The 24,319-nt window shown below is 40.9% G+C and overlaps 8 protein-coding genes across 8 annotated transcripts; 3 read left to right on the forward strand and 5 right to left on the reverse strand.

Moving 5' to 3' along the window:
• Positions 1-1,000: 1,000 nt before the first annotated feature.
• BCR41DRAFT_340696 (hypothetical protein) lies at positions 1,001-2,093 on the forward strand. Its single transcript, XM_022022205.1, has 4 exons — positions 1,001-1,136; positions 1,288-1,328; positions 1,441-1,713; positions 1,857-2,093. The coding sequence occupies exons 1-4, from the start codon at positions 1,119-1,121 to the stop codon at positions 1,882-1,884; spliced, it is 360 nt and encodes a 119-aa protein (XP_021877746.1). The 5' UTR covers positions 1,001-1,118; the 3' UTR covers positions 1,885-2,093.
• A 58-nt stretch (positions 2,094-2,151) lies between these two features.
• BCR41DRAFT_373935 (hypothetical protein) lies at positions 2,152-2,954 on the reverse strand (the record flags this gene model as incomplete). The annotated part of the gene is made up of 4 exons (XM_022026827.1): positions 2,152-2,226; positions 2,361-2,434; positions 2,551-2,784; positions 2,888-2,954. 4 exons carry the CDS (start codon positions 2,952-2,954, stop codon positions 2,152-2,154), a joined length of 450 nt encoding a protein of 149 aa, XP_021877747.1.
• Positions 2,955-3,526: 572 nt separating this feature from the next.
• On the reverse strand, positions 3,527-4,503 carry BCR41DRAFT_389154 (large-conductance mechanosensitive channel). Its single transcript, XM_022028094.1, has 3 exons — positions 4,318-4,503; positions 4,132-4,219; positions 3,527-3,999 (listed from the first exon to the last, which is right to left on the reverse strand). The coding sequence occupies exons 1-3, from the start codon at positions 4,414-4,416 to the stop codon at positions 3,581-3,583; spliced, it is 606 nt and encodes a 201-aa protein (XP_021877748.1). The 5' UTR covers positions 4,417-4,503; the 3' UTR covers positions 3,527-3,580.
• Positions 4,504-9,527: 5,024 nt separating this feature from the next.
• Positions 9,528-10,351, reverse strand: BCR41DRAFT_360757 (hypothetical protein). Its single transcript, XM_022025419.1, has one exon. It carries the CDS (start codon positions 10,137-10,139, stop codon positions 9,711-9,713), a length of 429 nt encoding a protein of 142 aa, XP_021877749.1. The 5' UTR covers positions 10,140-10,351; the 3' UTR covers positions 9,528-9,710.
• Positions 10,352-10,587: 236 nt separating this feature from the next.
• On the reverse strand, positions 10,588-12,959 carry BCR41DRAFT_166676 (hypothetical protein). The gene is made up of 5 exons (XM_022019682.1): positions 12,780-12,959; positions 12,611-12,683; positions 11,085-12,530; positions 10,877-10,981; positions 10,588-10,783 (listed from the first exon to the last, which is right to left on the reverse strand). Exons 1-5 carry the CDS (start codon positions 12,855-12,857, stop codon positions 10,716-10,718), a joined length of 1,770 nt encoding a protein of 589 aa, XP_021877750.1. The 5' UTR covers positions 12,858-12,959; the 3' UTR covers positions 10,588-10,715.
• Positions 12,960-13,019: 60 nt separating this feature from the next.
• On the reverse strand, positions 13,020-16,217 carry BCR41DRAFT_326931 (hypothetical protein). The gene is made up of 4 exons (XM_022021638.1): positions 15,571-16,217; positions 15,138-15,423; positions 13,467-15,031; positions 13,020-13,374 (listed from the first exon to the last, which is right to left on the reverse strand). Coding segments are annotated over exons 1-4 (2,406 nt in total). The 5' UTR covers positions 16,125-16,217; the 3' UTR covers positions 13,020-13,373.
• An 837-nt stretch (positions 16,218-17,054) lies between these two features.
• On the forward strand, positions 17,055-19,964 carry BCR41DRAFT_373940 (hypothetical protein; the record flags this gene model as incomplete). The annotated part of the gene is made up of 8 exons (XM_022026828.1): positions 17,055-17,261; positions 17,362-17,549; positions 17,617-17,668; positions 17,908-18,411; positions 18,541-18,661; positions 18,795-19,165; positions 19,276-19,647; positions 19,761-19,964. The coding sequence occupies 8 exons, from the start codon at positions 17,055-17,057 to the stop codon at positions 19,962-19,964; spliced, it is 2,019 nt and encodes a 672-aa protein (XP_021877752.1).
• Positions 19,965-20,376: 412 nt separating this feature from the next.
• Positions 20,377-21,943, forward strand: BCR41DRAFT_311286 (kinase-like domain-containing protein; the record flags this gene model as incomplete). Its single annotated transcript, XM_022021026.1, has 6 exons — positions 20,377-20,589; positions 20,690-20,795; positions 20,925-21,013; positions 21,112-21,373; positions 21,594-21,737; positions 21,840-21,943. 6 exons carry the CDS (start codon positions 20,377-20,379, stop codon positions 21,941-21,943), a joined length of 918 nt encoding a protein of 305 aa, XP_021877753.1.
• Between the last annotated feature and the right edge of the window lie 2,376 nt (positions 21,944-24,319).

Raw genomic sequence — 24,319 nt, forward strand, 5'->3', positions numbered from 1 at the left:
CCGCTTCGACAGCAAAGTGCTCCTGTGCGTATCTGAACATGACAATAAACAATCAAATGAATTGTTGGTCAGTAGTTCTTTTCTTTTTCTTTTACATTAGCATAATGACTGAAGGCAAATACTGGAATCTTGTCACGAATAATGATTCGCATAGCAAATCACTTACGTATTCTCAGCTTCAATGTATTTACGAAGATCCTAAGCACGTTCAGTTTGAAGGAAAAAAAAAAAAAAAAAAAAAAAAAAAAGAAGTTGGTAACTATGACCCACTTGTAGATAAACCTTGTAAAAGAAAAAGAAACGAAAAAAACACTCTTCTTCATTACAGGGTCGTCCTTATTTGCCATCCACCCGAACTCATCCACGCGTAATCGTCCTAAAATCCTTGTTTCCTTGGGTATTATCTTGGGTGGCTTTGGGGGTGAGGGCCTAAATATGATGATGAGTGAATCCTATTTTGAATGGTCTGGTTGAGAGTCGTAGAGTTACCTACTTTGACTAATCATATACGAAGGCATACTCTTTAAAAACAGCTTTTAGGGTGCCCAAGAAGCCTAGTGCGCGCTTCTGTTGACGCTGGAAGGGACATTGTTGTCGAGGCAATGACCTGAAAGATAAAGCAATTAAAGACGTTGTCTCCAGACGTCGGAGACTTGAGACAAGTGAACGTCGGGTAAAGTCAAGTTGAGGACAAACTAGTCCTGGATAGGGTTTTTGTGAAAATTGAAGAGAGCATGGAGTCCGTATGAAGGCGGAGGATATACTCCGAGTAGTATACATGTGCTAATGGATATCAGTTGATAAAGAATGAAGTGAAAGGAAAAAGAAAAAAGGGGAAAAACTGCTTATTACAGTTTTTTTTTTTTTTTTTTTTTAGCAGGTTAGAGGAAATGGGAAGCAATTTAACTGAAAATGTGGCTGAGGTTTCGTTTGTTTATCTCAGTTGCCTTTTTTGGTTGATTGGCATAGCAGATTTGGCGCGGTCGTTTGCTCCTTCGATGGGCAATCTTTAAAAAAAAAACCTAGGCCCTTTTTCCTTCTTTTTTTTTCTTTTTCTTTTTCTTCCTCACCCGTTTTGCCCCTCTTTCCCCCTCCATCTCTTAAGACGTCACAAGGACATGAACAACAGGACAAATGTATGATTCTTTCATCAGATGAGACATATGCAAAGAAAGAATTACTTCAAAAAAGAACACCCACCCATTTACTCATCTCTTCCCATGGAACTGAAAAAAGGACAGGGACAAAAATATTCATAAAATTACATTGTTTTTCACTTACCAATAGGTTCGCTTGCCTCCGGAGGTCAACAGAATCCTGTTTGTCCGGTAAATACCGATTTTTCCAGTTTTCGTTAGTACTTTTATACCACTTGTCATGTTTCGTACCGATCAAGAACTCCTGTCTTATTTTTTTTTTTTTTTTTTTTTACTATTTTAGCAATCTTCCTTTCAAGATCACAACTGAGGAAATGTATGATATCTTTGGAAAATATGGAGCTATCCGTCAGATCCGTGTTGGAAACGCCAATGACACTAAGGGAACAGCATTTGTGGTCTATGAAGATATTTTTGACGCCAAAACAGCCTATGAACATCTTCAAGGATTCAATATCATGGGGCGGTACCTGATCGTCCTTTATTATCAGGCTAACAAGGTCACCAAGAGAGTAAGCATGGCAAAGAAGGAAGAAGAACTGAGGGAACTAAAGGCGTAAGTATAAACTAGATTGAAAATATCAACTTTTTTTTTTTTTTTTTATCTCATTTCATTTCATTTTGTGCAGATTCTTGTGAGCGATCAGTAGCTAATTTCAATCTTCTTCAAATTGTCTTCTCGGCTGGTGAACTTTATAGTAAATATGCAATCTCGGATAACCAATAAGTGGTAGCGACGTTGGTGATGGTGAATGCAGAGGAAATGTAGAGTCGTGAAGATTTTGAATCAAAGAAGCCTCTATATCTATAATGATTGTTGATTATTGACTACAAAAAAAAGGATCTCCATGTAACATAGCAACCATAAACAACTATTATAACCAACTATTATAACTAACAACAACACAACCAAAGAAAAAAAAAAAATACAATGTGAAAATCTTTTATTATATAATGTACAATTTGACATGCTACAAGAAAGGCTTTATGGTATTCAATTGGCTTCGGGCAAGATCTCATCGATGACTGCCTGTGCACCCTCCAGTCGACTGATGTTTGAGGAGACTGTCTATAAATATTGCAAAACAAAAACAAGCAAAAAAGATAAAACAAAAAAGTTAGAAAATGATGAAAGGCTTCAAAGATCAACGGTATGCGATTGTTGATCAACTATAGCCATTAGCAAAAAAAAAAAAAACTTACTTTGCGCAAATCACTTAGCAACGCCATACTGGAGGAATATTCTTGAGTGACCAAGTCTGGTCTCTCGAACATAGCTTTTTTAAAAAAAAAAAAAAAAAAAAAAAAAAAAATCAAGTTAACTCTAGTATCCCAATCAATACGATCGTCACAGTCTATGGGTTCGTTCAATAATTAAGCCCATAATAAATACCCTTTTCGAATTCTTCTGTTGGATCAGCTACACTGTTATCCTTTGCGCCTTCCTTTGGTTCAAACTCAATTCTGTCGGCCAGAGCTGATTGTCGTCTGATAGCATCATCCAACAACATTTTGACTTGTTCAGGAACACGTTTCCTTCGCTCTGCCACCCTGAGTCTCAACTCTCCAACTTTGAGCTGTTGCATCTGTAATTTTCGCTTCAGTGACTCGTCCAATGGCTCAAACTCTAAGATATATATACATGTATAAAAACAACAAAGTCATTTCAGGTCAGCTTGGGCACTTTCCTCACTCCTAGATGAGTAACCTCTTAAGAAAATGATGAATACCTTCATTAATGAGAGCTTGATCATATGGTATCCCATTGATATCAATATTGGCGCTTGCCATGCGCATTACATCCTGGACCCACTAAGATTTTTTTTTTTTTTTTTTTTTTAAAGAAAAGTTATGGAAACCAAATGTTGAGAAGAAACTTGAGTATACCTTGCTGTTGTCGTTGTTGTTACTACTGTACTTTGAATGCTCACTGTAAATCAAAGATTAAGAAAAAAATAAAATGAAATAAAATAAAATCGAGTGACAGTTGATAATGTTTATTGTAATGTTTCTTTGGTGTAAAAAAAAAAAAAAAAAAAAAAAGACCAAGGCTTAATTTACTTGGTCAAATATTCCATGGACAATTTGAATTTTCTTAGGGTCGCCCATAGTGCCATATTTTGTTGATAGGCGGTCATAACATGCTTTGAGCAAAATCTCCGAAATGTATTCGATGTCCGCTTTAGATGACACATTGATTTTTGGAAATTCCATGGGCGGGGGAACGTGGATGAAACTAGATGAAATTATATGGTTCAATGGTAGAGGTCAACAAGTTCATGTTGCCCTATTTTCTCTAACTAGAGTCACAGGACTCAGGTTGAATTTTAAAGCCACGTCGGGACTCAATGCTCGGGAATTTAGAGAGGCTGAGTGATTTTATCAATTGAAATAGACTATGTACATCTGGTAACTTTTTTTCTTTATCCATCCAACTCAATCAAAGATTCTTGAGGCTGCTTATTCAAGAGTGCAGCCGGAACCTTTTCATGCAAGAAACTGGTGCAGTACATGCATTTGACAGCCTTGATCGGAACATTGGCATCACACCAGGGACAAGTACGCGTGGCTCCAGAAGCAGGGGTAGGCTCAGGTTTTGTCGCATCGACCTCTCCATTCTCACTTAATTTACCCTTCTTACGGTATTCTCTAAACGAGTGAACAGCCATGACGATGATAAACAGTGTAATAGCGACCAAGAGAAAGTTGAGCACTGTTTGAAGGAAACGACCGACGTTTTCAGTAACGGCTCCATCTTCCTGAGCATCTTCAATGGTGTTGTATTTCTTGCCAGGAGTTTTTCCAGGTCTGATAACAATGAACCAATTCTCCAAATTATGGCCTATTTAAGCAATTGCATTGTATATCATCAGTATGGTTTTTTTTTTTTTTTAAAAAAAAAAAAAGTGGTAACACCGGTAATGTCGATGCTGGGGAATGAATAAGGACGACAGTTACTGTACAATTCACATACCTGAGATGACTAGACCGAGAGGAGGACTCAAAATATCATCAACGAAGCTTGTAAGGACCTTTGAGAAAGCACCTCCAATGACAAGACCCTATTTAAGACATAACGTACATAAATATCAAACATGACGTTCAGGGGGTGGTTGCTTTTTACGAGTTGGCTGCAGTATATTAATGTTGTATTACGTACCACACCAAGGTCAATGATATTGCCTCGTTGGATGAATTCGGAAAATCTCTTCCACACACTCGATTTTCCAACACGTTCTCTAATTCCCAACAATGGCATGGTGAATGTGATTAGGTCGTTCCTGAAATGCAGAATTGATCTCCAAAGGAAAAGGAATGAAAAGAAGAGGAAGAAAAAAAAAAAGAGCGTAAGGAGAGTAGAAAAGAAGAGAAGAGAAAAGAAAAGAAAAAAAAGAGAAGAGAAAATCTAGAAAAACCAAAAAAAAAAAAAAAAAAAAATGGCGGGCTGGGAGAAAGAAGACAAAATATGCAGAAACGATTTATCTCCCATGATCATGTCTGGCTAGGGAAAGTTGAGCGCCTGTGTAAAGACGAATGGTTGTGCCACCTGCTCACATTTTCGACGACGCGTGGCGGGATGCTTGATTACTCAATCATGTACTGACATGTAAATGCCCATAAAGAATGTCGTTTTTCTAACATGGCAAATGATCATCCGGATGACTTTAGTTCGTCAGAGGATCACCCTTTTCCAACATCCTTTTGTGGAGAAACCGAATAGGCAAGGATGGAGTAAAGAGAAAGCTACCATCCTCAGATGTGCAAAGCATTTGAGAACCTTATTTTTCCCTGTTTCCTTTGATCCCTCTCCAATATAGCAGATATCACACGGACCTTAATCCGCTGGAATGCCTCTAAGATTCAGAGTCCGGATCTCCTATTAAAAGGATATGCGATACAAATTTACTACAGAACAATGTGGGATACGACTAAGGCAAAGGCTATTCAAAACATTCAACCTCTCTCCTTCCTCCTTGCCGGGAGAAGAAAATGCGGCTTCCGCACAAGCATGGCCACAAAATCCTATGATAAAGTCATAATAGTCAATCTTCAGATCTATTATTGCTGGCCAACTGGACTTTTACCACAAGTAATAACATACTTTTGTATTGGACTCTTTTTCTATCATTACTATAGATTCATCTGGTACTCGTCCATAACGGATATCTTTTTCTAAAAGTACTTTGCCAAAGAGATTGTTGCACCTAGATCAACGGTGCTATACTGTTGACTATTTATGGTGATAGGCACAGTTATTCTGTCTTTATCAGGAGCAGGGACTTCGAAGGCCCCCGATTACTTAACACAAGTTTCCTCGACAGTTGAGTATGAAAGAAGGAAGGGCCCATTATTCGGAACCATATCTTTTAAGATTGTGTTATCCTAAAGGACCACTTGAAGCAGATGGCTTGCGAGTGTCCTTGGAAATATCCTCACAAAATCATCACGAAAAGTAACGTGTAACATCTTTGACCACATTTCTGCCAACTTCACCGCTTATTCCCCCTAAAGAAGCGACTCCAGTCTATCCATAACTCTAAGCGATCGAACTGGGGCCGCATGTGCCGTATCCACTTTTTCGAGATTTTGTGATTGGCATGCCTCGAATACCTTGTCAGTGACATTATCGAGAAAGGAATACGCGTCCACTTTGGCAAATAACGCATGTCTCTTATATACACGTACGCAACTTCGTCAAGTTCAGATGTTCAAATGCAACGCTAAAAGACATAATGGAGGTCAATCACTGAGATTTGCGATTTGAAAAGTGAGCAGCGTGCATAGTCCGTTTCAATTGATCGCGATCCTTTATATTTTTTTGAATACTCTCGAGTGTACTGGCAACTAATTGACTCGCTTGTTGTTACAAGTCCGTCACGTAATGAGACACCACCAAACCAATTCAACCATCGTTTCTAGATTAAAAATATATGGGATCATGACTAAATGAAATGGAGTCTACATGTAGTCCATGTAGCCTGTCCCATTAAAAACGGAATACTTCATCTAGACCAAGGATATTGTAAAAAGAACAAAAAATACATTAGCAGGTTTTTAAGACGAAGGCCTTTCAGGACCTAGTAATATTTGTAGTAGACTAAATCCTATTGCTGTTGTCGGCTTGATGACTCTCCTCCTCCTGGACTCAACAAAGGTTCTTTCGGTATCTCGGGTTTGGATCCAGCCTGTCAGTGAGCGTCAGTGCAATGCACATAAGCTACACAGGCTGGTGACGAGCCTAACGCACCGACGCGTTGAGCATCTATCCTAGGGACTTGTTGATAGTCATGGCGAAGGCTGGATGAGAAGGGCTATAAACAATACTTGAAATAAAAAAAATAAAAGCTTGTTGTTGTCCTTTTGTTTCGAGTTGCCGAAATATCACATTGAAAGCAAATTTGTGGTAAATTCATCAGCCTTTTTGTTTCGTACACCTATAAATACACTCTGCCTCTCTCTCTCTCTTTCTCTCCTATTTCACGACATTTATCTCTCACCTCCTCACATACACTAACAACTTCAACTTCAATCTATAGCTAACATTGCTTGTACTGTTTTATAATGTACTTTCTCTAGATAGAATAAATGAGTATCCCCTTGGTCTAGATGAACTGTCTCGTTTTAATGGGGCGAACTATAGCCACAGCTACTCTCCCACGTATTATACTAGAGTCCTCGCCAGAAAGTCATGAACTGGATATATTTTTCAGGCATTTAAATTGAATAGAATGCTTCCATTTTTGGACATCAAGAATTTTGGGAATTTTTTTTTTTTCTATTGTGCTTTTCAAGCTTCGTACGTAAATTGTATTTTTGCAAATAATAATTCAAATTGAGTATTTTAAAATATATCCAGTTCATGACTTTCTGGCGAGGACTCTATAAGGAAGACGATAAAAAAAAAAAAAAAAAAAAAAAAAAAAAAAGTACATTCAAGGAATGAGTGATGGAGAGGACGATTGTGCAATTTATATTTCTCATCTCCTACTGTGTTATTCTAGTAATATCTCTCCAAAGTGTGGTTCCGCTGAGGTCACATGTAATTTAAATCAACTTTTCTTAAGCGATGCCATGAACCTTTGCATCAATCATATCAAAGTCCAAGGACATTATGAGCGCCGTTTGAGCCATTCTAAATCGACATGAGAGTTCTCAAGCCGATGCATTTTCTATAAAAAAAACAAAAGTCAAGTCAATGATGATGTATCAGTATTCAACACGCTCATATCTCCAGAGTGAGTGAGCTCTTTTCTCGCTTAGAAATGAAAAAAGTTACAAACCCGCTTCCGGCGCGTCAAAAGTGGCTCTTCTAAAATATCCATGCTCTCGTCTTTGACGTCAGTCGGTGTACCTAACTCTTCAGCTTTGTTGTTACTATCTCTCTGTTGTTCCCTTGGGCACGGTGAGACAGTTCCTGATAAACTTGCCTGCCGAAGATTGATGTTTTTCCTTTTTCGAGAATGTTTCATTATAGAATCGGATACAGCAGTATGAACCTCATCGACGGATATCATCGTGACACACTTATCCCGTGTACTGGTGACTTCAGTATTGTCGCCATTCTCAGCATTATTGAACACACAGGTGACATTGCTGGTTACTCTATCCATGATAACGTTTCGTGATTCGTTGACTTGCCGCATGTCGCATTCACGAGTTTTCTCGTATGATTCTTTAGGAAACGATGTTGGCATTTGATAATTGGACGTTTGCGATTCCGCCTGTATTGTTGGCCTGAGGCTTAAAGTTCGGTCGGGAGTGCATTCATGCCTACTGTAATAAGGATATCGACCTTGGACATTAGAAGCCTCCTCGGTATCATGTTGACTATTTACCTCCGTTTCTAGCCTCTCATGGCCTTGTCGATCCAAATCGTTATAATAATCAGGCACTGTACTACACCCCGCTATAGCCATAGCTTGAAGTTTATGCGAACCATTCTTAAGAGTTTGATTTTGCTTTGTAAAAAAAAAAAAGAAAGAAAGAAAGAAAGAAAGAAAAAGAAAAAAAGAAAAAGAAACCATCATCAATTGAACAGTGCAAATAATCGAAATAAATAAAAAAAAAGAACAGATGTCATACTTCTGCTATTAAAGAAAGCATTTGCGGCTGGAGCGTAGCCATTGCTTTCAGCTCCTTCATCTCTCTCTGTAATGTCTCCTCAATGGTTGACTTCCAAACCATAAAATCGGCACATAGTGCAGTACGCTCATTCTGTAAGTCACAAACATGTTTCTGCATCGCTTTTACAGTTTGCGCCATGTCTTGTAAACATTTCTCAAATCCTCCTTGAACATTTTGATCTTGTTTTCCCTTGAGGGTATCACTTATGCATTTCTGTACAACATGTGCGAGATCTTCGTATGCATGATCAAGTATCAGAGAGACTTTTTCTACCACTTTGGGCTCTAGAGTCGAAACTAGTTTCTCCATCACAGAACGACTATCTGTGGCTAATCTTTTCTCAAAATCTGTAGAACAACGTTGCATGTTCTCTAGAACTGCATCGAAGGATGAAATCTTGTCCAAAAGGAATCGAAGCTCTCTTGATTGAGAGAATAAAGTTGTGGAGAGAGACGGAGAAGTAATACTGCTATTGCTATTGCCACTATTGGATATTTTCGTGTCGGTTGCATTGTTTTTGAGCTGAGCTTCATTGGACACATAAGGTCGAAGATATGACGGAATGCTACAAGGCTGCCATGTTGATAGACTGAAACCGGAAGTTAATGGTCTGCCAGTATCCAAAGCTGGGGCCAATGTGAGGATCGGTTTTTCAGTCAGAATAGGGCTTGTAGGATCTGAGCCTATGGTTTGGTCTTGAGACGAGGTTGTTGCGGCAACAGATTTTGGAGCGTTTGTAATTGTCATTTCAGCTACTAATGCCATAGGAGTCTGAGAGACACATGGCAACGCATTATTTGGTGGGATGTTGCTCATGCTCGTTACAAACAGAGGGTCTGACGCCCGTACAAATTGCGGATCAAGGCACGGTGTATGTCCGTGGTCTTGATGTTCTTGAAGCCTAGGATTCTGTATGGAAACCATAGCCTGAGAAGAAAATATATCCTTACGATTGATATTTGTTAGATCGAAGTGTTGAAACAACCAAGGATTGCGTAGTTGAGGTAGCGAGGCAAGGCGTTGTCGATGGTTCATGGTTGGAAAACAAAGCAAAAAAAAAGACAAGGATTGAAAAAAGGAGAAGCATGGTTAAGAAAAAGTTTATTTCTGAACAAAGCACATGTGCACAGCGAAAAATGCTATTTTTTCCATGGACATGAGTATGATTGGGTATATAGCGATAAAAATTCTGATCCATGAAGGCTGCCATCGGAAAGGGGCTATTTTGATCATTTGTATATCTCATCTTGGGGTACACAACCAACAGTCTTAACGTCGACATCCATAGCAATAGTATTCAACCTCAGGTTTGTCATAGCTATCAAAATCAAGCGGCACCAAGGATCCTCAATATTTAGAATAGTTGAAGATGTTGATAACACGTTTAGATAGACAAAAATAACAATGAAGGAGAGGGCCTTTTCCTTGTTACCTTGCAATACAACAAGCACGACATGACGGCTCCAGACAGGTCGCACATTGGATTATACAGAACTGGCATTGCAGCCGCTGACAGAACGTGCACGATCGAATCACAGCTTGATATCGCTCGCACATTCCCGGAATTCTGCTCGTTTCACAGCCATTAATTTCTCCTGTGCAGTCTGCAAATGTCATTGCTGAGGGTTGCACAGGATTCAAAGATTGAAAGGACTGTGCTTGGTTGGATGAGGGTGTCTGTGCATTCTCTTTGTTAAACATGAAGAGGCGTCGCATCGCTTCACTAGAGCTCTCTTTAGTGGTGTTTAGTTGTTGATGTTGTGCTTGCTGCTGTTGCAGTAATTTTTGCCGTTCTTCTTGCTCTCTTTGTTTTTCTTCCTCTAATAGTCGCTTTTGTCCCTGCATCATCAATGTCATTGTCCGATCTGTATCAGCAAATAAAGGGCAATTAAAAATTAAAATAGCATGTTATACGTAAAAATTTATCAAATGTCATGATTATGTACGAGGGCATCAAACGATGCTTGTGCTCATTCAGTTCATCGTTCCTTTAACTAGTCAACGGTACCATAAACAATCTCCTGTTCTAATCCAATACCAGACCGGGTCTTCATGACCAATGGCGAAATATCTTCATAAGAGCTCTTCCGCTTGAGGGAACTTTTCTCTTGAGAGGCTGAACTTTGAAATGGGTCCGAGTCTGCTGTATAATGAAAGGTGAAAGGTATGTTGTTCATTGTTCTATATGACGATGAGTATAAGAATAATACTATATAAAGCTGACGCGATTGAAACGCGGTACAATTCCTGGCGATGATCTGATGAAGTGCATGAATTCAAATATGTAGATCTTGACGTAAAAAAAATCGTGGCTTATTTTACTCTAATTTCGTCTAGAGCTTTGCATGAATAAGGATCTTCAGAAAAGAGATGTTGTTAGATGAATGATAATATCACTAACACTGTTTTCGATTCATGAGTAGACATTTAGTCTTACATCTTTGAATTATTGTACCCAGACAGATATGCATCTTCCATAGCTGACTGAGTGACGGATGAATCTGCCGATGTATTCGATATCAAGCTTTTATAAGTATATAGGCGTTACTTGTTGGAAACAAAATTGATAAATCTCTGCAAAAACCAAACTCTACCTGAAAGATCGCTAAATGACGACCCGACCGAGTTCTGTGCGCTCGATTTCCGAGAATTCGGACCCGATCGTTCAGGGCTTGTCTTTATCTTAGTCGTAGAATCTCCTAATTATTATTATCACCATCATTATAATTAATATTCACTTTTTGATATTGGTTCCCAAGCAGAAATACAAGTATAGCAAGCTCAAGGTCCAAACCCACTTACCATCGCGACCTTGTGCCCTTACTCGGTTCGGTATAACCGTTTCTTTAAATCGAATACCTTGAACTCTGTGGTCATCTTCATCTTCTCCATCATGCCCCATAATCTCTTCTAAAGCTCTAGTGCCAAGGTTCGCTAGTTCATCATCTAAGTGGAAGAGCATATTGTTACCTGAAGCAGTCCTCCTTTGATAGATATTGTCTATTTGCTCCAAAGGCTTCTTTTGCAAAATACTGGATGCTGAAGCTCCGCCGCTTGGCAAGAATGCCAGCACATCTTCTAAATGAAGCTGCTTAATCTGCTCACTTATAGAACCGGATTCATCTTGAATAGTGCTATCAGCATCATCATCCGTATGACTGCTCTCATTACCATCGTCCTCGTCAGCATTTGACTCATTATTATCCCCACTGAAATATGGAGCATGATGCATGAATCCAAGTCCATAAGTGCCCTCATTTTGTCGAAATGGTAGTTGTTGAAAGGCTTCCCCGCTGGCCAGCTCATCATGCTTTACATCATGAGTACGTTGTTGCTGACCTCTTGAAATAGAGTCAGTTGATGATAATTGATTGAAGAATGATGTTTCTTCAAATATCTGAGAAGTGCTATTGCTCTGTGAATAAGGAGTTGATACAGAAGATACAGTTGATGATCGCTCATGTTCCTGAAATGCTGGCAAACTCCCTTGATCATGCGATCCAGAAGATATCCTCGCGCTTGGGCTCAAAATATTACTATGACGTACAGAGGCCGAGATCGTGGCCTGGTGGAAGGGATGCGCTGGCTCTGTGATGCGTTGGCTTGCTTCTGTTAATAGGGCTCCCTCCCTTGGAGACGTTGAGATTGTTGATAGTGCGTTCTGTATTCGCCTTTCGGACGCTGTACCCAAAAGTTGTGATCCTCTAGATGATCGGGATTGTGATATACCTCTCTTTGAAAGAGCCCCTGAGTTGTACATATTGGTTTCTGCGGTAGCTGCACTTCGTATAGATGGTGAAGGAGAGGAAGGTTGAACAGGGCGAATAGTGGAGGCTGATGAGGACATGGAGGCCGGTCGCATAGAAGAAGGAAAGGCGGAAATACTGTCTGAGAGTGATGGACTCGCCTGTGTTTTGCTGCCTATAGCACCATGTATTTCCTTCCCTGCAGGCTGGGCCATATTAGGACTTGTCACATTAGGTCGTGGGCTTTCTGTCTGTTTCAATGCACCTTGAGAGCTAAGTGAATGTTGCTGTGCAGTTGGGGTGCCATCAAACGACAAGGCCGGAGCGCCTGGTCCAATAGCCCCCCGCGTGGTCTGTCGAAAGGTGGATTGCAATTGTCCTGTCGAATCTTGTAGTTCTCCAATACGATGTAGATCCTGAAGTTGGTTCTGATATAAAGATGCTGCGTGTCTGATCAAAAAGTGCACTGGTATATTGCCAAGCTGCCGAGATACAGCATTCCCTAGAATGGGTGCAGTGCATATGAAGGAATCTTGTAAGACTTGTGATAAAAAAGCAAAATATACGAAGTACTATTCTTACAATCTACTAAAGACGGCTTTGTCTGTCCAATGATTTGCCATAGTGTCTTCTCCATTGCCTCAGTCCATCGCACCTGCAAATTGAGAGAATGAAATGGCTATTATTGAATACTTGAATTCGAAAGTAAAGCTTTTCTGTCATTCATTCTGGATCAATGTCTCTGGCCTACCGGAGTATCAACAAACCCTTCAGGACGCGGGTAGGGCAATCTTATGATGACGTGAATGGGCTCTTCAGATGGGTCCATGTCATGAATCAAGTAGAGTGGAAGTATTGATTGAAGGACAATTCGATGAAACTGGGGAGAAAGAACAGTATCTGAAGCGCGTGCACGTTTCGTCTAAATTTGAGGACGTTTTTATTTCATTGTTTCTTCCTAGGTGAAGATGACTACGAGGTGCAAGAAGTTGCCCAGGGATCCCTTGTCTTTGAGAGGACCACAGCCCATTAGTATCTAGAATAGGAGGAATGGTTATCAAAGGAAAAAGATCCAGCCGTGCGACATTCTGTATCTGTCTCAATGTGCCAGATCCCAATGATTGTTTGTGTCCCCACTTTGAAATTCTCAAAGAAAGAAATATGCAAGAATTAAAACTGATGTATGCTTGTAAAACTCTGGACTACGGGGCTACATTTCAAGTACGGTCAGCGGCTCACGATCTCTCTCAAGCAATATAGTCAATACTTTCGTACGCTGATGGCTTCATTCTATTTTATCTCAAATCGTCAATTACAATAGCGTATAATCAAAGCATAGAAAAAATCTGAGGAGGATGTTAATCATTTATTGCCTTGGATTATCTTAATGTTTCATACTATACATGGAGGAGAATGGCCATTCCAACGATTTGCCTACCAGATTATAAAGTTTTTTGATTTGCTCTTGGCAAGTTGCTCACTCCGGGGGCTGTTGTTATTGTGCTGCGCTGGTTTTGGTACTGAAACAAGTTGTGGAAGTTGGATAGAATCTGCAGATGCGTTGACATTAGCAGGATTCCGGTGTCCCGCTACATCAATAGAGGAATGGTCACTTCGAGTGTCTTCAATGCTATGCTCATCATCGCCATCATTATGCCCATATTCTTTTGCGCCTTCTTTCATCAAGTTGTCAAAGTACTGCCCTGCTTCCCCTTCATCATCGGAATCTTCTGAAGATACATATTCAATGTCTCTCATGGCATCATTCATACTTTCTCCTCTCCGTTCGTTGTTGCTCCTTGTATGGATGGTGGAAGCAGTCTTGACAGGAGTTAGAGCCGTAGTGCTAAGAGGGATTCGCGAGTATTGACTGACTGCTTGGATGATTTGCGCCCTGTCAGACCTGATTTTCTCCAAAAACCGACCCTTTTTCAGATCTGCTGCCTCCAAACGAGAATTTAATGATTGCCGAGCCTTTTTGAATATCTCTTCTCGTTCTGAAAGACTCAATTCTCTATTCTCCTTTTTCTCAGTCTCGTCAATCATCTTGCGAGCGATTCGGTGCATAAGCTCATGTTTCAATCCAATAAACTTCTCCACCTCGTACTTGTCGTTGGTCGACAACTTCTTGAATTGTTCCAAAGGCTCACTAAGTATCTGCCGGACTGACATGTTCGGCTTGTCCTGCTTGATGGGTTTTGCTTCTAAAAAGATAGCGCACTCCATATCTTCTACTGCGAATTTTTCTCCTTGTCCTTTGAACAATATACGCTCCTCAGTCTCCATAATTCCCTCTACATCCATCCCGCCTTGATCCAACAGCCTCTCTTCTTCCTCCATTTTATCCAGTCCCTGTATGCCTGGAGGGTCATTAAATAGCTTCTGAAACTCGCCGCGATAGAAAACATCCTCTATATGTCGACGATGTAAAAGTACGCTTTTCGGTATCGTAAAGACATCTTTGATGAGTGACACCTCTTTACTATGATGAAGGCCCGATGATTTCTCTAAAGAATCAGCTGCAACCCGATTGTGCTCATCAAACCGCACATGCGTCGATCGTCCGCTTTTCTTATGGTCATCGCGGTCCATAAAGAGCTCACGGTTTCGACGTTGTACGGCATTAGTTAAGCTAGCAAATGCACCCACAAAAAGTTCCCTGATCTTTCTCAGCTGATATGAGCTCTTGGCTGTGTCATTAGATGGATCATTGGGATCAATGCAGGACAGCAGCAATTCTGGGCCGCCACGACCGTATGCCATACGTCCATTGATGGGTGGCGGTTTTTCGAAATAGGATCCACCTTCCCTTACTGAGAGGCCAACTTGTGCGTAATTGAAGCACTGGCCATAGAGTTCAAAAAACTCTATGAGAAGTACCCCCAAATTCTCTTCTGGATTCATCTTCCTTGCCTGAATCTGGGGGTGCATTTGTAAAAAGCTTATAATCATGATAACCGTCGTATATGAACCCAGACCTCCTGTGAAGACCTCATTGAAGTTCTATCATCAAGTTCAGTATAGAATAAATATTAGTCGTTCTTGTATGTCAACTTGCGCCGAGCACCCTGTTGATTTCTTAAGAAGAAAAGGTGGAAAAAAAGAGCACCTTGATCATTAAAAAATGCTTAATCAGCATAGTTAGAGGCCGTAATACAGGTATTTCCTCTAAGAATACCGTTATGGCTTTGGCACTATCAATGCCGCTGACTGCATTGAACGAGACATCAACAGCAATCCCACTTATAGACTCTTTGAATTTGATAATAGGTACTCTCGCTTTGGCAATCACTGAGATATCTGTTGCAACACCATTACTCCGTAAATAGCTCGCCAATTTATAAAAGTCATTTTTCTGAAAATCTTGGTCCCGTAGCAGGACAATATCCATATCGCTATGTATTGTAGAGGCCATAAAGAATGAGTAAATGATAAAGGTTGCCTCGAATGACCAAATAATACGAAACGTTGGTGATGACCTCAGATGTAAATCGCTGTCATATTTTGCATAAGAATATCCAGTATCTTCGGCATGGAATTACCTAGACGGAAGATATAGCCTTGTCTCATAGCTCCCGAATACCACCACTTCTACATCTTTCCATAGACGCTTGACTGTCTGTTGAATGATTAGGTACACATATTTTCTAACTTGGTGTTCTTCTCGGGTAGGACTGATGTATTCCACAAAGTCCTTCAGCTCCTGTGTCAACATCATTGGCACCGAAGACATTTTCGAATATTTTCGATGACCCATCCAGGGACAACCTGGAGGTGGTCCCATACTAGGCCCTTCATCGTCGCTCGAGGCTTCACTTCGCGTGCGCTTCTTTCCATGAGGTAATGAGTCTGTTGGGTTGCTGCCACTATCCTTGGATCGCGGGATAAAATCAAAAACGGACACTCCCGCTTTGTTCTCGTCCTCACTTTCCTCACTTGATTCAAAGCCGATAAAGTCGACACCACGTTGCATTTGATCACCTTCAAGATTGTTGGATGTCTGAATATTGATCTCAGAACGATCTCCATCACTTCCACTTGAAAGCTCCATATCGGAGCCGCCATCTGTAGTACTCTGTCTCTGGGTAGGCACCATGCGAAACCTTGAATTTTATTACTGGATGTTTACAATTGAATAGGCGTCGGATCATTTAACTTCCGATCCCACACAAAAAACTTTTGAAGATAATGAAAATGACTTTACAGAATTGGCCCAAACGGGTCAAAAGCTTTTTTTCTGTTTCGTGGCTTATACTTCCTTCATCAGTAGAAATTGACTTTTCAAAAAAAAAAAAAAAAAAAAAAAAAATTCCTGAGGCATAGACAAGTGACCTCAGTTTAAATTTACCACTTCAGCTTCTTCCAGCGGCATGTTGAAAGGGATATACATCCTGTCGAGCCAATTTATAGGACCGCAGATCGCCGAAGACATGCAAAAGTGTGCTTGAGACATACATAGACAGGCATCAACTACGTCCTGAGAGGAGGATCACGGGTGTTGATAAACTGCTTTAGTATAGTCAACCCCAAGTTGCAATGTACCCTACTTTAGCATATAAAAGCTTATTCAAGGGGCATTAATCTCTACTCTTGTGAAGTGTGAAGACAAACGTTCAAGAGATCATGCCGATTGGATAGATTTTGAAAGACAGGAACTGTTTTGTCATGAAGCTTGCAAAGCTACTCAAAAAAAAAGGTGGAAGCTTAGAACTTTATCAAGATCTCTGATGTAGGGTTTCGAAGCAACCATGCCTGGCACTGATTATATTGATGATGACATGATGAGCAATGTTTTTCCCACTGCTTTCACTGGCTTAGATAAGACCAGCTCAATGAGAAAGGTGTTTAAAAAACCAGAACCAACTCTTCATTTTTTCTTCTTACACTATCCATTGTCTACACTCACACTTGTTCATTCATTCATTCATTCATTCATCGACTTTTAATTTCAACTTTCCCTTCCTTTGCTTTTATTTCCAGTATTTATATTTTTTCACATCATTAACCTTAACTTAAAGTGTTCAATATGCGACCTGTCGATGGCAAGTATGCCTTCAAATATGATGAGGCTGAGCAAGTCTATCGAAATGTCATGGCAAACGAAGGCCTTCTAGACAATCCTAGGCCCCCATTCTATGATGGGCTCAAGGGCCGAACCATGACCCATCTGTTTGAATACATGGCCGATAAATTTGGAGACAAAGATTCAATGGGTTGGAGAGATATCGTTAAAGTATGGAGATTTCTTTCTTTTTTTTATCATCATGTACTTTATTTCTTTCCACGACTATTACTTATTGTGTGCTTATCCATAATTACTGGGCTAAAAATAGGTACATAAGGTCGAAAAGCAATCAGCCAACCCTGAAGAAAAGCCAAAGACGTGGATGACTTATGAACTCTCTGATTATAAATGGATGACATACCGTCAAGCCAAGGACTATGCTGATCAAATTGGTTTAGGTCTCAAACGTCTCGGCGTCGATAAGGGTGACTGTATCCTGATTTTCGCCAGTACCAGGTAACGCTTAAAAAAAACATTAGTGTTATGTTTCATTATTATTTTTTTATCGATTTCTTGCTGACAGTGTCTCGCTTAATCCGCATGGATTAGTCCTGAATGGCTCCTTACATCACATGGTAAGCAATTTTCAAGCTCTTCGAGGGGTAGTGCCTTATTCCAGAGTGGACCTGCAAAGTTTAACAAGAAAAGAATAACAGCACTGTTACGGACATTCTGTCAAAGCTGTTTGCTTTTGTTGATCAAACAGAGGACACGCTGTGATTTACATGCTTCAATCAACTATTAATTTTTTTTTTTTTTTTTTTTTTTTTTTTTTTTTTTTGTTTTCCCAATGGCTATAGGGTCTTTCTCTCAGTCAATTACTATTGTGACAGCATACGACTCCATGGATGAGAAATCAATCGCACATATCCTCAAGGAGTCTGCTCCTAAAGCGATTTTTGCTGATTCAAATACTCTGCCTGTCATCTGCAACCTTATGCAGAAGGATAGCCATGACATCAAAACAATCATATATAGTGGGCAAGATTCAGAAGTGAAGGAATCTACTACTAAGCTTGAAAATATTCAGAACCGTTCCTTTAAATTGGTACATATCGATGAATTGAAGGTTGGTCAGGATAAGGACAAACTTAAGGCCAGCTACCCAGATGAAGGCGACATCGCATGCATTATGTATACATCTGGATCAACTGGGCAGCCTAAAGGCGCACTATTGACTCATGGCAACCTAATGGCCTCTATTGCAAGTGCAGCTGCTTTAGTGGGCGACCAACTCAATGAAGAAGATATCGTGTTGTCTTATCTACCTCTAGCACACGTACTAGAGTTTGTTATTTCGCATTTTTGCTCCTCAATGGTGAGTGGCAACTGTATTACTTCAATAGTGTGTTGTATCTTTTCGGTCAGAACTTACTTGGATACTAACCTTTATATCTACAAATCTCTTCTTTTTACTCTGTTCAAATGCAACGATCCATAATTTCAGGGATGTCGCCTCGGCTTCGGTCGTGCCAGGACCTTAATGGATGACGCTGTTGCGCCTACATCAGGTAGCAGACAATCTAAAGGCCTTGGGGACTTGAAAGCGCTCAGGCCAACGCTGATGGGTATGTTTATGACACAACTAAGCAAACAGCTGACGCTGTTGATGAGATCATTTTCATTTTTTGTGTGACGTTGAAACCTAATTTTAGCTGTGTTATTTAAAATTTAACTTTTGAACACATAATGTCTATTAAGCTGGTGTCCCCACGATCTGGGAGCGTATCAGGAAAGGTATTATTGCCGAGGTCAACAAACAGCCATTACCCTTGCGTAAGCTGTTCTTTGCAGCACTTAATGCAAAATGGGCCATTGTTCAGGCAACAGGATCGGAGAATGCTGTCACTAGGGCGCTTGACGTGGCTGCCTTTAGTAAGCCAAGAGAGCTGGTGGGTGGACGACTTCGTCTTGCTCTAACAGGAGGTGCTGGCATTAGTGACGAAACACACCGTTTCTTGAGTATGGTCATGTGCTATGTTATCTCTGGATATGGTCTCACCGAAGTCTGTGGCGTTGCAGCCGTAACTATACCTTCCATGGGACATCGATTGAGAACTGTGGGTCCACCTGTAGGTTTATCAAGTGATTCCTTGTTATAAAAAAAAAAAAAAAAAAAAAAAGAGACTGAAACTAAAAACTTTAATGATGCTTTGCCCAATATCCGTACCATGGAAACTAGGCACCCAGTCTGGAGCTCAAACTAGTTGATGTTCCTGACACAGAATATACAGGGGAAAACGGAACAGGGGAGATCTGGCTCCGTGGTCCATCCGTGATGAGAGGCTACCATAAACTCGATGATGAGACAGAGAAGGTGATGACAAGCGAGGGATGGTTCAAAACAGGTGATATTGGTACCATGAATGCTGATGGCACTCTGTCGATCAAAGATCGTATCAAGAACCTGGTCAAGTTGTCGCATGGCGAGTATGTTGCGCTTGAGAAGTGTGAGGCAATTTATCGTGACTCGAAGGATATCAAGAGCATCTGTATTGTTGCGGACAACGGAAGTCCTGCCCTGATTGCCGTTGTGGAACCAAGTCATCAAGGAGTAAGTGATTTCATTAAATCAATTATATTACAAATCTTGGCTAAATTATTTGGCACTGAATTTCCTTTTCTTTTTCTTTTTCTTTTTTTTTTAAAAAAAAAAAAAAAAAAAAGGCCAGAAATGATGAGATCCTCAAAGCACTCAAGGCAGTAGCCAAGTCTGGAGGTCTGTCCAAGCCCGAAACAATTCAAGGAGTGATTGTGGATGATTCGGACTGGACTAAGAATGGTTTTATGACTTCGAGTGGCAAGATCAAGCGACGAGAGGTCAAGAAGGCCCATGAAAAGGAGATTGAGGAGATCTTGAGTCAGTTTTAATCCAAGGGTCCGAGGGTCTGGCCAATTGAGATGTATTGATGTATTAAGAAGAAAATAAACGCAGCGAAACACAAGCACAAATATTTATTAATTTAATGTCGTCTGTGTGCATCTTTCAGCTTGTGCCTGGCTGGCACTAAACTTTAATGGCAATGAATACATGCAAAAAGTCATCTTCAATCTCGACTTTTTTTTTTTTTTTTTTTTTTTAATCTGCATTACTCTTTTCATCATCTTTCTCATCCTCCTCGCTCTGCGGCTCATTTATTCCCTTTTCCTTCTCTGTACTCTCCATTTCGCTGTACTTTTTTACTCTCATCTTCCTTATTAGCACCTTTCTTAATTCACTGAATTTCACCGTCCCCATCTTCTCTCAGATTCTATTCCCTTCATGAACGCCGTAGGGATACCCATGATGGCCCCTCAGGGAACTATTCTTCCAGGGACTGCCATTCAGCTTGGCAATTACGCTGTTGTTATCGACAAATACATAGCGGAAGGGGGGTTTGCTCATGTCTACCTTGCTACGCTTGCTAACGGTAGCGGCTTTCCTGTTGTAGTGAAGCGTATTGCTGTCGCTGACAAAGAGCGCCTTGCTATCGTCAACAAAGAGATCGAGACTATGGTACGGAACAACATACTAGATCCTCATCTAATGAATTAACCTTTGACGAGACAGGATCCGCTCGCTGATTTATACCGTTCGTCTTTATTATTGTTTTTAGAAGCGTTTAGGAAAACACAAAAACATTGTCGAGTACATGGATTCATGTATGGGAAAGCTTGAGGGAGGTGGATATGAAGTCTTGATCCTCATGGAATATTGTGGAGGTATGAACATTACAACTGCATTAAAAGAAAAAGAAAAAAAAAGAAAAAAAGAAAGGTACTGGTTATAGATCAAGACCATCATTTGTCATCTTGTGCAGATAACTAACACTCTTACTCTTCTCTTGGTAGGTGGCCCTGTAATTGATCTGATGAACAGAAGACTTCAGCATCGTTTAACTGAACCTGAAATCCTCAAGATCTTTTCGAATGTCTGCGAGGTAATGAGTAAAGCATAAAAGCGGGCTGTGTTAGGGGCGGATTATCTTTGTTAGCATAATGATGCTCACACATTTTTGCATTCTTCTTTATCACTTAGGCTGTTGCTTACTTGCATTATTCCGATCCACCAATTCTCCACCGTGATATCAAAGTCGAAAACATTCTGCTCTCTCACAATGATTATAAATTGTGCGATTTTGGATCAGCTACTACCAATATTCTTCGAGGGGACAATATCCCTAGAAATGTCAAGGACATTCAATTGCTTGAAGAAGAAATCAATAATCATACAACACTGCAATACCGTGCTCCAGAGATGGTAGATCTTTACATGAGGAAGGGAATTGATGAAAAAATTGGTAATGACTGACTGCTATTGTTTCTCTATTCCGTCAAAAGTTACATTACTTTTTTATCTGTGGGTTTATGTACTCGACCATCAGATAGAAGCTGTACAGTCAATAACAGGGCGAAAAAAAAAAAAAAAAAAAAAAAAAAGTCGAAACTTCGAGGCTCACAATCTCTGATTCTCCGTAATATCTGTGTGCTCTTTATGAAAATTTTTAAAAATCTCCATAGATATTTGGGCGTTAGGTGTGCTCTTATACAAACTATGCTACTACACGACGCCATTTGAGGAACAAGGACAGCTTGCGATTCTCAACGTGCGATATACGATCCCCGAGTATCCTGTCTTTTCGCCTGGACTCGTTGATCTGTTTAGTAAGTTCATACCTCTTTAAATAGGTCGATCTATAGCCTATGTCACTCCAGGTGACCGATCTAACTTATTGCTGACTATCATGGGATTATTTGCACCTTTAGAATCAATGCTTAAAGAGGATCCAAGACAAAGACCCAATATCTACCAAGTTATGAAGGCAACTTCAGCACTGCGTGGACTTCCATGTCCTATCAAGAATGTATGAGTAGATGATGAAATAGGGCGTCTAATGTCCTTGGAGCGATTATGAGTACCATTGACTAATTTCCTTTTATACACTCGCAAATTTAGAAATACCCAGAAACTACATCTACACTTAGCGGTCCAGAGTCTCAGTCGTCAGCAACAGCCAATATCCTCAGCAATACTGCAGTCGTTCGCCCCATGGATGTTCTTCCTTCGATTGAGCCCATGCGAAGAGGTCGACCAACTCGTCCACAAACACAGGCGCCAGCAGCAGCAGTACCAGTAGCACAGGGGGCAGTGCCAGCCGATCCCAACTCCGGATTCGATGACTCCTTTGGTCAATTTTCGCAAATTGAGGATCCAGCATCACAGTTCTCAAAGATTCCTCCTTTGGGCGATGCTTTCGATTTTGGAAACTCTCCATCGTTTGACAATGGCAATAAAAGTGAATCTAAACGGTTTACACTTGACTTTGAATCTGGAAAGAATGATTTTGGATTTGATTTTACCAACACTGTTACAACACAGAATATCAAGCCTAATGCATCTTCATCAACGATGGTAGCTGCAACACCAGCAAAGGGACCACGCCCACCATCTATCAACTTCTCAGATCATCTTCTTTTACCCGAATCGAGTCAATCTGGAGCGGGCACTTCTTTGAAAGATTCCATCTCCTCTCAATTATCTGGAGCAAACAGTGCAATTGTAGTAAAGCCCACAGCTGATGATTTATTCTTTGGATCATCTGCAGGGATTCAGTTTGAAAACACCGCTATCACAGGGCCTCGAGCTGGCACACCATCATCTTTCAATAACGCTCAGCAATCACCCATTGGACTCTCTTCTCTACCATCAAACATTGGATACCAATCATCGAGCCCCTCCATGGCTTTCCTTCCGCCGAGACAAGTTAATCCGATTACTCAAAATTCAAATAGCCCTTTGAACAGGAACGTCAATAGCGACAGCACCGAAAGTTCAAGGATGGCTCTCCCCTCGAACATATCACCTAATACAGGAAGAACTACGGATTCGGATAGCCGTAGTTATCGACCAAATAACACTGGTATTAGCGGCACTAGCATTGGTAGTCTCGATGGTCACAATCAGGGGCAGGGCCCATTGCTGACTGATAACAATCTTGAGCTTTTGCAACGCCAACAGATGGAGCAGTTAGGACGGTTCAGCCTTGACTTAGCAAGCAGTCCAAACCCACAAAATGCACAAGGAAAGGCCAAGGTTCTGGATCCAAGCAAGACGTTGGATGGTATGAGATCGCTGGATATGAGCCTGAAGAATGCTTCTACTCCAAGTGTTTCAGGGTCAGCTGCGTCGACACCACCAGCGCTTGCTCCTCGCCCGCAGCCTCCATCTTCTGCCAGTTTATCGTCTGCTCATGCGATTAAACCATCTGAAACATTACCAGTGGACAGGAAGGCTATGGCGCAAAGGGATTTGGAGACTGAACTCAAGTTGATCAAGCTCCAGCAAAAAGAATTTGAACAACAACAGCAACAACTGCTTGCATTGCAGAGGCGTGAGCTAGAGGAGCAACAACGGCAGCATCGTCTGCAGCAAGAGCAGCTTCAGAAGCAGCAACAACAACAAATCCAGCAGCAGCAGGAAAAATGGCAAGAGCGCAAGCGGCTGTTGAAGGAACAGGAGCAGTTGACGCAGAAACAACTCATGCAACAGAGGGATCTCGAGAGACAACACGAGGATCAGAAGCAATTACAACAACAACAGCAGCAACAACAACAACGAACTGTGCCAGACGTATCCAATTTGGCAACGTCCATGGGATCGATTTCATTGATAGGCTCACCCACAGACGACTCTATGTCAACAACCTTCCAAAGGCCGCAACAGTCTTCAAATCCTTACAGACTATCGCTATCAGATATAGGTAATGGACAAAAAGCCGCTGTCATCTACCCAGCATCGCTTTCGAACAGTGGCAATTTGGATTACTTGACCTCCTTAACGAACAGCTATGCCTCTTCAGCTTCGTCTTCTCCATCAGCCTCGCTTCAAAATCCATATTCAACCGCTTCCTCATCCCCATCTTCGTCCCTTCGGGGTCCTGATTTCTCATCTACAACGACCATGACTCCTTCGGTACCTACCAAATCGGCTCGTCGAACAGGGATAAATGGCACTGAGGTTGGCACTGGTACTTGTCAAAGTTCGGGGCCTGCTACTCCTACTAGCCCAGCCGCGACTACTAGTTCTGCTAGTAATGTCAAACCTAGACGTACATCATTTAATTTGCCGCCGGGTCAAAAGCCCGAATTATTACCAAAACCTACACGGTTCAGGATGAAGGATGGGACTGGAACGTTGGTAGCTGGTGAAGAAGAGGCTTTTAAGAAGAAGTTCCCTAGTGCAGATC

Source organism: Lobosporangium transversale, assembly GCF_002105155.1.
Source record: "Lobosporangium transversale strain NRRL 3116 chromosome Unknown BCR41scaffold_44, whole genome shotgun sequence".
Lineage (NCBI taxonomy): Eukaryota > Fungi > Mortierellomycota > Mortierellomycetes > Mortierellales > Mortierellaceae > Lobosporangium > Lobosporangium transversale.